A 13,637-nucleotide genomic window follows, 5' to 3' on the forward strand; every position below is an offset into this window, starting at 1 on the left:
GTTTTTATGTGTAGGCGTTTTTGTCGTTGTTTTATTAAGCTCGTTTTTCATGCTCATTCATTAATTTAGGTCATTAAATTTCAACCCAAGATTTGGGTGATTCTGACAAATCCATTAAACATCACACACACATATATATATTTATGATATAATTCATACAATTTCTCACAAGAAGTTTAGTAATTCTAATGTTAATGTCATTTGTTTGTTTTTTTTTTTTATATATTTGTTCTTGGCTTGTTTGGCTTCATGAAAAATAAAAAAGGCAAGAAAAAAAAATAAAATATTTGATAGTAAAATATCTAAGAAACTTAAATTACTTATTGGTTTAAAGTGCCGATAAGAATTCTACAGACAAGTTGACTATATAAGAATTTCCAATTTATTTTCCTATTTCAATGTGTGGAATATATCCTAATCTAGCTCTCTTTCCATTGATGCTTGAATAATGTCATTTGGCTTGAAAATACTAACTTTTAAAAAAATTACTCTATCATGCTTGGTGAAGCAGGTAATTTAATTTTCAAATTGAGAAACGTGACTGCTTTTGAGTGATGCAGAAATTTTTATTTTTGTTGGTTTTTGAATTTATTTTTATTTTTTACTTTTTTTCGTTTTGGCAAAGTGAGAATAAAGAGAATTTTTAAACGACCTAGAAGACTGTAAATTAGTCACACTTCAAGCCAAGAATTGCAATTAAGATATTTCGTATTTCAACATTAAAAGAATATAATGAATATTTATTTATTTATTTTTTTCGTTCTTTTTAAACTTGAATTTTATTATTAAAAATATTTTTAAATTGTTATTAATATTTTTTTTTTTCAAATACTCAAAAACAGTTTAAAAGTTTGGAGCGATAAGATTTGTTGAAAACAACCTCGACCTCAATATCTTCAGTGCCAAACAATTTTTTATTTTTATTTTCTTATCAATCAATATACTAAACTTAATTTTAAATATCTGCATTTACATATAGACCTATGAAATATATCTATAAATTAAAAAAAAAAAAAATCATTTAAAAATATAATTCACATTATATTACAACTAAAAAAAAAAAAAATAAATATCCTATACATTTTTTAATAAAATTTTTTTATAGTTTTTGTAAAAGCGCTTTTTCTATTTCATATAAACCAGCTTTGGAGATATCAAATTGTTGACAATATTAAATTTCGGTAGATAGAAAAAAAAAAAAATTTCATAAATATAAAAAAAAAAATATAGTAAAACAATCACGTTATATATTTTTTGATAAAAGCCTTTACTTTGACACACGACCTACTGCAAAATTTAAAAAATTTTTTCATTAATAAATTTAAAAATAAAAAATCTCAAAATTTTTTATATTTTTTAACTGTCAATAGCATGTAAATAATAATAAAATATAAATAATATATAAAACCACATATGAGCTTTGTGAAAATCCGATCAACTTTTATACCTGAATGACAGGACGTAAATCTTTGTCAAGTAAATAAAACTAAAAATAATAATAATCACCAAGTAATTCAATATGAATTTACAATAATAAAAAAAAAATAAATAAATAAATAATTTTTTTAAAAACAAGGGAAATTGGTAAACGTAAAAGAGGATAAAACAGACTAGATATATATTATGTAGAAATGCAATTGGATGTCATTGTGTGTCAGATGGATTTTAAAAAAATTTTCTAAAGAAAATAAATACCATAGAACATGAAAAATGATAAAAACACAAAAAAAAAAGGATGAAAATAATAGAAAAAGACAAAAAAAATAATAGAAAAAGTTAAAAAAAAAATTATCAGTGAAATTGGATCATGTTTGATCACAGAATAAATTGAAACTATTTTTATCTTGAAATAAATTCATCTCGAGTTGCTTGAATTGCAGTTTTTTGGTAAAAAAAAAAATTAAAAAAAAAAAAATAATAATATCACGTACGTTGGATAGTTACAAGAGCTGCTTGTATTGCTTGGTCACGAAGTACACAGTATTATTTAATACACGACAAGAGTAAAACTATATATATAAATGTACATACACTGTGGTTTTAAGCTCGTATCCATTTCGTTATTATATCTATATACAACATTGTCTCATATATCAAACTTGCTTTTCTCGTTAATACCTCAACGTGACAATACACAAACACATGTATATATGAATTTTTTTTATATATAAAAAATGTTGAATATAAAATTTCAACAAATTAATCATTCAATTTGTAATTTATTTTGACATATGAATATAATAAATTTTCATTATATTATATATTTTTAAAATAAATATTTAAAAATATACAAAATAATGAATTTTATTTTAGCTTTTTTTTTCGTTTTTAATATGATTAATTGTATTCATTGTTGGTTGAATAATTTTTTAAACAAACAAAAGTTTATTTATGTTCCTAAAATAATAAAAAAAAAAAAATATGAAAACATAAACTTTTATTTGAATAAATTTGTTTGAAAAGTAAGTTTTTTTTTTTTTTTCTTATTTTTTTTTTTTCTTACCTTGGTACGTTTGGAGTACTTTAGATACTGGTAATGATGATTGTCGTAGTTAAAGTCACGGGGTGTTAGTGTGATATCTCGGTTACGAGAAAGTTTTCCTAAAAGTGACTTTTTTGATTGTGGTATTTTCTTTGTGTGTACTCTTAGATCGGAACCACCTGAAATATAAAAATAGCTTAATGAAAATAAAAATTTAAACAAATGTTAGTTTTATTATTTAAATAATTTTTTTTTTTTTTATAAAAAGAATATTTTATTTTTACAAAATATAGATGTATTTAAAATATTTAATTTATTAAATATTTAAATATCATTTCAAGTAAATAAATAATATTATAAATATATTATTTATTTATATTTTTATTTATGTAATTTAATTAAATAATAAAATAAACAAATAAAACAAATGAAATATTTATTACTTTTAGTGAAACAAATTAAAGGATACGCAGCGAAAAAAAAAAAAAAAAAAAAATCTAGTATTTGAAAAACAAAAAAAAACTTGGTCACACACGTATTTACGAAAAATAAAAAATAAATCTATAGAATAAACTATAGAAAAAAACATTGCGACAAATTGTGCATCAACATCCAGCGGTGCATAGACATTCATTACGATTCAGCGGATTCAATTAGCGATGCTGTTGTGAATGTATGCAAAAAAAATATTTGAAAAAAAAAAATATATATACAAATCAAAATAAAAAAAAACAAAAGTATAGATAGAACATTATGGTAAAGATTGTGCATACGTTCATGCTATTTGCACGCTTGCACAAGCATAAAATTAAAAAAAGTAAAAAAAAAAAAAAAAGAATTAAAATCGTATATTTTATTATCGACAATTCACACGAGACTCGAAATTGCATATGTAGGCAACATTTCCATTTATTCATTATCGAACATTATTCACATTTTGTAATTTACGTCATACTATAACGAATAATCATAAATGACATATTTTACATGTCAAAATTCAATAAAACCAAAAGAAAAATGAATAAATTAATAAAATAAATGAATTTTAATAAAAATTTCAATATCTGTAAAATTCAATTATTATTTATTTAATAATTGTTGATTTATTAAGACAATAATTTGATGAAATTAATCAGATTAATAAGTCTGTATTTTAAATGTCTCGTTGTAAAAGAAAAATGACTCAAATAGGTGGAAGACCCTTGAAGAAAATGATATCGAAAATGACATAGTACTCTATCACTGCTATTACGCTTGTTAAATTTATAATTCTAAAAAAAAATATTTCTCTCAAACTTTTTTGTGCCTAAATTATTGATAAACCTTTCCCCTATTATTCTGTAAATTTTCAAAACAATTCTTCGTTTCATTTAATTACTGGAAAAAAAATAACATCGAAATTTCGAAAATGACATAGTGTACCTAGTGCTATTACTTCGATTTTGCTTGTTAAATTTATAATTCTAAAAAAAAATATTTTTTCCAGAATTTTTTTATATTTATAAACGTACAGAGTTAAACTATCAATTTGTATTTTTTGCTTATACTTTTTTTATCATCATCGTCTGCAGTTTGGGTCATATCTCGTCTGCAGTTTGAATTTTCAATTTTTTTTTTTATATATAAAAAAATGCAGAAAAAATTTCTGTCATTGTTAAATATATCATTTAAATAATTGTATATTTGATATTTATTGATAATCTTACCTTTGCAAGGACAAAATCCTATACACGCAATATGAACTGAAGTGTGATGAATGCAATTGTGGTAGTCAAGACGACATGGTGAACTGTAGGTTCGATTGTCAATTCCACACAGGAAGTTTGGCTTCACCACCGGACACTCTTGACACCTGAAATTGATTAATCCATTAATCACTATATATACCCAACAACAAGACCAACTCAAAAGAGATTGTGTAGGGAGGGTAAATCAACGATAGCTTGTGATTTATTCTCTTGAAAATCCTCCCTTCTCATCATATACACTTGCAAATTATATATATATATATTTTTTTTTTTCATATCATATCCAGCCCCCTGTCAACCCAGAATTATTGATGTGGATAAAAAAAAAAAAATATATCTATATATGGTAATAAAATAAGAGAAGAATCATGTTTTTTCTTTTTTTTTTTTTAAATATATTTTCATCACACGATACGGAAATTTATGATGAAAATATTAAAGAGAATTTCGTGTTTTTCATTTTATTTTATTGAATGGAAAAAAAAAAAATTAAAAATTCAACGTTTTTGCATATATATTCAGTATGAATTTTGATATATCTTTCAACCCGTTCATGAATTTTTAAAATATATATTAAAATTATAAAAAGTTTTATTAATAGCCATTGAATCTATATTGATAAATTTTCTTAAGTTGTTATATATTTTTACGTATACTTGTTCATTCAATGCATCATAAACACAAAACTTTTGTTATTAAATTTACCAACAATATATCAATAATAATCGCTTGGTTTATTATTACAAGTAATTTATATATACCATAGTGTATTAACTATTTAAACAATATGCCTGAAGCCACATCAGTTACATTATATGTATATCAAACTTTAATATTTAATTCAAGCTCAATTATAATTATATTAAAAATTAATTAATGCTCAAACACAAGAAATTAAATTATATATTTATCAACGAATTTTGTCCGTAAAATTATCCATATAGCCTATTGGACAAGAAGAAAATAATCATGATTAAAAATAAAAAGTAAATTTGAATATAATAAAATTATTTTTTATATATAAAAAAAAAAAAAAATCTGATATACTTTTTTGGCAAATTACCAATTGAAAAAATTATTCAAACAGTTTTTTTTTATTATTATTCATTGAGGATAAAAGAAAAGGATAAAAAAACATCATTATAAAATCGATAAAAATGTTTCATTATATTTGAAACTACCAGAATTGAATATCATGAATGTAAAATGTAATTTTTGTTGTATTATTTGGTGATATTGTTGAAAGCATTGATAAATAAAATTTTCAAGGATCTAAATTGGTATGCCAATGTAGCAATTGCTTTTTAAAAAATTATTGTAATATTATTTTATTTATTCAATTTTATTTTTTAACAAATAACACGATTCAAAGCTCGAGAAAATATAATGATATTTTTTCTTTATATATATATTTCAACTCAAAGTGCAAATTGTAGAAAAAAAAAAAAAGAACATACTTGTGTGTATATAAAAAATAAATGTACAAGCAAAAATGATAAAACGAAAAATATATAATTTTATTTTGAATTGTATTAAATGAACTGAAGTCTCAAAGTTTGTTTGGCCAACTTTGTGAAATAGTCACACGCGTACTATTGAAAATGTATGCGAACAAGAAATTCAAATGGTACTTTAAAAAGCTCCAAAGCATAACGAGCACTTGAAAGTAAGAAATAACACAAACTTTGGCTCTTTTTAAATTTATTTTTTAATGTATCTTGAATTTATTTTTTCTTTACGTTACATGGATGATTTTTTTTCTTTTCCCAAAAAAATATAGAACAATCGATAATAAAATTATTATTCAACAAATATATTTGTCATTTGGAAAAATAAATTTTTACTTTATTCTATTTATTATTCATTATTATTTTATAAAATATATATAATTATTCATAAAAATTATTATTCATATATATATAATTTATATATTAAAAATAAAATTATTAAATTATTTATAATTGTATATTGCAATTTTGTTTTATTTCAATATAAAAAAATATGTACTATAAATTTTCCAAGAAAAAAATATATTACATAAATTTTTTTAAATTTAAACATTTTTTATAAACAATAAACCTTTTTTTTTTTTGAGAAAATAAAACTAAATGTAAAGTAAAATTGAAAATAAAAAATTCTATATATAAAAAAATAATAATAATAAAAAAGTATTGATCGTACTTCAATAAAAGCACTGAAACACAAAAGCTCTGTGATTCAAATACAAATAATATTGAAATCTTTACGATTTTCGGAAGTTTCAAATAATTCTGGGGTATTTTATAGTTTGTATAAACGACAAAGCAGACAAACAAACAAAGGCAAGACAAAAAATAAAAATAAATAAAAATAGTCCATACGATTGTAAAAAGAAGATGAAGAAAAGAAAAAAAAAAAAAAAAAGGTGATGAAAGTATAAAGAATGTTCTATAACACACAGTACCTTTAAAATAAAGAAAAAAAAAAATTAAATAAAATGAAAATTTTTGTACAAAAATAGTACAATTTAGCTAGCTTCTTTTCGTTTGTAATATACGAGTTACCACTTTTATTGCCGAGTAAGCTCATGTCGACCAAAATAATATACCCTTTATTTTTTTTTTTTTTTCTGCTGCTCTAAATTTTTTTTTTCTATTTTTTATTATATCGTTTTCTATGTGTTGGTTTGATTTAAACCATAAACTATCACAGTGTGCAAACTCTCAAGGTGATTTCATCAGTTTCCAATTTATATTTTTTATTTTTATACTAAAATTCAGAGAGAGACACACACAATGTGGATAAGCCTGATTTTGCTTCTACCAATATCCAAAATCTTTTTATCTTTTATATAATCTACTTCTCTTATTCAACATCTAATCCACCTTACGTCTTTCAAAATTTTGCAATTTTCACAGTATATATATATATTTATCATATAAATCCCAATTGATTTAACAAATCCATAACGTTCTATGTATAAATTAAAACTGTTAACTAAAACCTATCAATATTATGTTTTATTTAAAATTATTTTGTGTTAATTTATTTATATTCATATTAGTGAATATAATAATATTAAATAAGATTTTAATTAAATTCCATGTAAAATTGTATTAAACAAGTTTAACAACTTGAACAAAACAATTCTTATCACAACTGTCTTTGTTAATAAAAGTTAAAATTACTTTTAACATTGTCAAAGTGATATTGACATTTTACGAAAAAAAAAAAAAAAACAGTAAAATAATAGATATATAAAGAAAAATAATTTAATTAATTAAAATTACTATATACAATTAATTAAATTTCTTAATTTGTAAATTTTAAAAATCTATAAGATAAATAAAAATTCATATGTCATGTGTATAGGTAGTTGGTTAAAGAATAAAAAAAAATTAAACAAAAGAAAAAATAATAAAAAAAAAAAAAAGATAAGAGGCAGGAAGGAAATTGTTGAAATGAGCTTGCAGTGTTTGTACATACTCTAGGCTATTGAAGGGGGTGATGTTAGGGGGAAAGTGTTAGGGGATGAACAAGTAGTAGAGGTATAGTGGCACAGATAAGTTTTAATTTGCAGAGTGCCTCAGCGAGTACGGTTAATTATAAGTAAACACAAGGAATGAGACAGGTTTGTGCAATTAAAAATGAAATTGAGAGAGAGAAAAAAAAACACATTGGAATAGAACAAGGCCCTTCGAAATAGATAGAATATTTTTTTTTTTTTTTTCCATTACTTGAGTGACCACATTTTAACCCTTTGCTTGGAGCATCAATTGTCTAGAAAAAATATTGTTCTTTTTCATTATTATTACTACGAATAATAAGATTGTTTATTTTATTTTTTATTTTTGTCTAAGATAAATAAATTTAATAAAAATAAATAGATAAAATAATAAAATTCAACTGCAATATAATTTTTTTTTTTTTATAGATATAGTACAAAATTTACTAGACAATTTTACGCCTCATAATTTCGATCGTTGAATGTATATATTCTCTCATGAAAAAAAAAAAATGTAGAGAATAAAAAAAAAAAACAAAAAATCTAAAAATAAAAAATAAAAATGAAAAGTAAACTATTATAAAGAATTATTTTGGTACTAGCATAACATAAAAATTAAGATATTAATAAAAAATAGAAATAAAAAAAGAAAAAAAAAAAAAATTTAGAACAGATAAAAGAAACAAAAAATTTAACATAAACAAAATTAGCAAAAAATTTTAAAAAAATATAAAAAAATATACTAAAGAAAAAAAATTAAAAATAATAAGAAAAACTCGAAAAAAAAAATGTAGAGAATAAAAAAAAAAAACAAAAAATCTAAAAATAAAAAATGAAGGTATTCAAGCGTTGCACTACTCATTTTTTTTACTAAAATTTCAGCTATTGAAACGATAGTCTAGATAGAAAATTGCAACATAATGCAAACAGCAAAAATTTTAGAAACAAATAAAAAAACAATATACACAAAACTTGAAGAAAACAAAATAGAAAAAAAAAACTCGAAAAAAAAACTAGTGAATATAAGAAAACACGTATGATTTTTTTATTTTTTTCTCAGGTCGATAGTCAGATAGAGCACTGTGAAATTGGTGTAAAAAGTAAAAAAAAAAAAATTTCAGGTCACTTCGTGACAATTTTAACCTCAGAATAATAACGCAGTAAAAAAAAAAATTTAAAGAATAAAAAAAAACTTTTTTATTTCTATTTTAAAATAAAACAAAAGTTTTGTATTGTTGCCTCAGAAGAATATACAATATGAAAATGTATATATGCTTTGTTTTTATATTTTTAGATGACCCTTAAAATTTAAATAAAAAAAATATTTTGTTTACTTACTTTGATTCATCTTGATCCTCATCATCATCCTCTGAATCGAAAAATGCATCATCATTATCACTATCATCTGGTTCATCATTTCTCATTCGCCTTTGTTGATTTGCCCTTGATTTTGGAATAACAATATCCCTGATGATAAATAAACAAATAATCAATTAATAAAAGTATTATAAAAATTAAAAAACTTACAATGAATTTGTAAATTAATTAATGATATTTTTAAAATTTTAAATTGATGAAAAATTAATTTCTTTTACAAAGGAATATTGATTATTTATTTCAAAGATTATAATGAGATTAAAAAAAAAATAATTGATCAACAATTAATTATCTTTATTTAACGTTTTTCTGTTATTTATTTATTTATTTATTTTTCTTTTTAGAAGTCATTTATTCGTAGCCAATAATCAAATTATCTTTACTTGTTTGTATTTTTTTTTTTCCAACAATATTTGCCATTTCTAGTTAAATTTATTTAACAGTGCAATTAAAATTTTTTTTTTTTTTTAGTCAAGTTAATAAATTAACTTACCCAGATTTGTGTAGTTCTTTTTTCGATACACAAACTGCTGTAAAAGTATCTTCAAGTAAACATAGCTCTTTTTTTTTGCAATTCAATGGTCGACAAAGTTCATCTGAAAAATAAAATTAAAATATTATTAATTTAAAAATATAAATTATTTAAATAAAAAAATTCTTTTATATTGATATTTGATTTTAAAAAAATTAATGTATATTATATACATCAAAAAATAAAATAAAATAAATAATAAAAAAAAAAAAATCAATGAATGAAACATGGAGTAGAGTGGTATCATCCTCAAGGCGTTCAAAAACTTTCTTCAACAAATATATCCTCGAATTGAAGTAAAAAAAAAATAAATAAAAACTTGAACTACTAAGGATATTTTTTATCTGCTCATCCTTCTCTAAGGAGTTTTTTAGTAAAAAATTTTACAAAACTTTATCGTCATTTTCTTAAAGTATTATATAAAGTATTTTTTTGAAAAATTTTTACAGTATTTATAATATATACTTTTATTTATTTGTTTTTTTTTTTTTTTATCTTATATACATTTAATATTTATTTTTGTCAAAAGAAATATTTCAACTATTACATTTCAATACAAAAAAAACTTTGTTAATAAAAAAATAAAATATTAAATTTAAATATTTTTAAAAATTGTGTGTAAATTTTAACAATGAAGAAATTTAAATAATTATTTAAGTAGATCTTGAAAATATGATGAGAAAAAATTTTAAAACAAAAGATTAATAAAATATGCAGAACAATTGAAATAAAAAAAAACAAATTCAACAAAAGAGTTTTTAGTTAATACTATAAATATATACTGTCTGATGTTTAATTTTATTATAAACTTGATAGACTGAATTTTGTTTTTTTTTTAAATTTATTTTTAACGTCACGGCTTGTCTTGTTAGTCTTAATATTTAAAAAAAAATTTATTTCTATTAAGTTGTATATTTAAATTAAAATACAACTTATGCATACATGCATTTTTATAATCAACGTTCTACTGTATAGCATTAATTCGTGATTATCCTTTTTTTTTTCTTTTCTCGTTTCTCCATCGCTTTAAAAATAAAATCTTAAGTTTTTTCTTTTTATATATATTTTTTTTTTAACCACGCTCAGACAGCAGCAACGGTCTCATAAAACCGTACGGTTATGTAATTAAAATGAAAATTAAATTAATGCTTTTATTTCTACCTTGGGATAATCTTGTCTGAATCCAGTTATTTTTGATAAAAATATTTTTTCATTTTTAAAATTTTATTGCTATGATTTAATTGAGGCTTTAAAGTGTGAAATTAAAAATCTATCAAACTGGTTATATTCTTAATATAATAATTAAAAAATTCAATAATAAATTTCGAATGAATAAATCAGTTAAATAAATATAATTTATTATTGAACGAATAATTGAGTTATTTTAAAAATAAATTATCTGTTTTTAAATTGATAAAAAATAAAAATAAAATCCAATTTAAAGACATTAATAATTCAAGGACTTTGTTTAATTAATTTTATTGATTTAACCTTTTTAAATTTTTACTAAAATTAATTTTAAAAAATTAAAAAACTACCTTGCATTAAAATTAGCAACATTAGTATATTTTTTTCAAGTCTATAATAAATTTTTTTTAATTGACAATGTAAAAATAAATTTAAATAAATATATTAACTTTATAATAAAAAATTAAAATAATTTCTATAGAATATAATTAATCTATTTGTTCTTTTTTTTTTTTAAAAATGTATAGTTTTAATTAAAATATTTATATCAATCTAAAAAATAAATTAATTAATTTTATAAAGTATTTAAAAAAATGTATAAAATTACATTTAAAAAAGCACATTTTAAGACTATAAAAAAAATTTTTTTAATGTCCTATTAGTAAATTTAATATTAATCCACTATCGTCGTTGAGGGCTATTAAGTATTAACCAAGTTTTCTTGATGTTAAATTTTTGATTTAAATATTCAAAAAAAAAAAAGTATGTATATATTGTTCAAATAATGATTACAAGTATTGTATAAATAAATAAATATTAATAAATTGATCAATAGAAACGTTTTAAATATTAATTTGCATGAAAATTGGTTGGAATTTGTATGTTCTCATTTTGGACAAATTTATAAATCTGGTATAACAGAGACTATTGTTCATACAAAGGAATAGTGAATGGATTGAATATAACGTCGAGTGCAGGATATTGTTAAGCACACAATTTCAGAATCAAATGCTAGTGAATTTGCCAGATTATATATACGTTTTGGCATGCTAATGACATGACATGTTACAGACAAGAAAAGGGAACAAATCAAGCCATATCACACCTAGTTTTCTCTCTAGCTTTGTCAGTTGGTATCATCATCATTATCATCATCATCATCATCATAACAAATACATGTTCTAGACTTATATACATATATATACATTTCAAACACCACAGGGAATTTATTCAACTCAATTTTAATATGTGAGTCTTGGATCAATATCCATTACATCATTCTCAATTATCGTGATTTTTAAAAAAATATTTTCTGCATGTTATTGTCATACTTAAAAATAACTGTCTGGAAATATATTTATTTAACTTTGAAATTTTAATAAATATAATTAATTTGACATTGAGATTAATTGACAGTTTATTTTTTTTTAATCATTTAATCTATTTTTAATATATGATACTTTTTAAAAAAATTATATAGAATTTTTTTTTTTTTTTACCGTCTGAGCAAATATTGACTGTTACTACTTGAAAAACATTTTTAGAATATAAAAGATTCTTTTTCTGTTGGATGTTTGATGATGTGTTTTTTGTTTGATGAAATTAATTTTTAATTGTTATATAAATTTATTTATTTATAGTTTATATACTTAATTTGTTTTTTTTTTTAAATAAAAAAAATGATGTATACAATAGACGATAAATAGCTAAGTACATATAACTATATATTTTTTTAAATGAATAAATTAATAGTAAAACGTTTTTGTTGGTGATATAAAAAATATGAATATACAAAAAAGCATATGGGGTTCTATGGATCTAAGACACGTTCAAGCTAACCGATTATTCGCGATAAGGTCACGCAAATCAAGTGCACACAGACTCTTTTAGTTATACAAGAATATTAAATACGTGACTTTTTTTTTAAATTATATAAAAAGCTTTTTTATTTATAAATATATATTTTTTTAAAAAAGATACTCTAATTTTCTATTGGTGATTTGTTTCTAATTTTTTTTAAAGATATTGATAGTTTTCTTTTAAAATCATTGAATAATTTAATTAAAATCTTTGAACAATTGTGATTTAATTTTTTTTTGTTTAATTCTACGAGCCACTAATGCAATTAATCAGAATTGATTAAATTTTTATTAAAGTCATTAATAATACTCACTGTTTGGATCATGAATCCATTTCTTCTTGTCTCCAACTTTAAAAATCCTTGTATCATCCTGAAACATAAATAGAAAAATTTTATAATTAGTATATTGTTTATTACTATTGATTTTTAATTTAAATATAAAATTAACATTTGAAAGAACAATATTATAAACTCAAATTTGTCTTTTTTTGATTCCCAAAGGATGGCGTTTAATTACCCTTTAATTAAACAAGAGAATATACTTTAATTTTGTTTTTTTTTTCTTTCAACTTTTCTTGTCAACTCAAAAAAAAAAAAAAAAATCTTACCAAAAAAGTTTAACAATCCATACAAATTACAAATAAAAAAGAAAAATCTAATATTGAAATTATTTTTCATTGAAAGTTTTTACAAAGTAAAAAAAAAAAAAAATGTAATAAAAAATTTTGTTACAGTAGATTCAATCAGTTGGGCAATATTCAGAGAAATACTAGCATATCACGAGAATAATCTTAAACTAATTGAACGAGAAATGAACTTTGCCAATTAATCGCCCTTATGGTTCTGCATATAAATATATAACAGAAATAGGGATGGTAAAATCGACCGGTAGCAATAGTAATAGTTGTAATAGTAGTAGTAAAATTTAAGAGCAAGTGGATCCTGCCAACGGGACAACTCGATAG

The 13,637-nt window shown here is 21.1% G+C and overlaps 1 protein-coding gene across 4 annotated transcripts in view; it reads right to left on the bottom strand.

Annotated features, from left to right (window-relative positions):
* LOC122854484 (proteoglycan Cow) overlaps positions 1-13,637 on the bottom strand; it is a 38,474-nt gene that overhangs the window by 2,228 nt on the left and 22,609 nt on the right. For all 4 annotated transcript variants that reach the window (XM_044155207.1, XM_044155205.1, XM_044155204.1 and 1 more), the window contains exons 2-6: positions 12,985-13,042; positions 9,585-9,687; positions 9,053-9,181; positions 4,189-4,334; positions 2,504-2,661 (exon numbers count right to left, since the gene is read on the bottom strand). In XM_044155207.1, coding sequence (XP_044011142.1) covers positions 2,504-2,661; positions 4,189-4,334; positions 9,053-9,181; positions 9,585-9,687; positions 12,985-13,042 — 594 coding nt within the window. The remainder of the gene's footprint in view (positions 1-2,503; positions 2,662-4,188; positions 4,335-9,052; positions 9,182-9,584; positions 9,688-12,984; positions 13,043-13,637) is intronic.

The sequence above is a fragment of the Aphidius gifuensis genome, linkage group LG4 (assembly GCF_014905175.1).
Source record: "Aphidius gifuensis isolate YNYX2018 linkage group LG4, ASM1490517v1, whole genome shotgun sequence".
In the NCBI taxonomy this organism is placed as follows: Eukaryota; Metazoa; Arthropoda; class Insecta; order Hymenoptera; family Braconidae; genus Aphidius; species Aphidius gifuensis.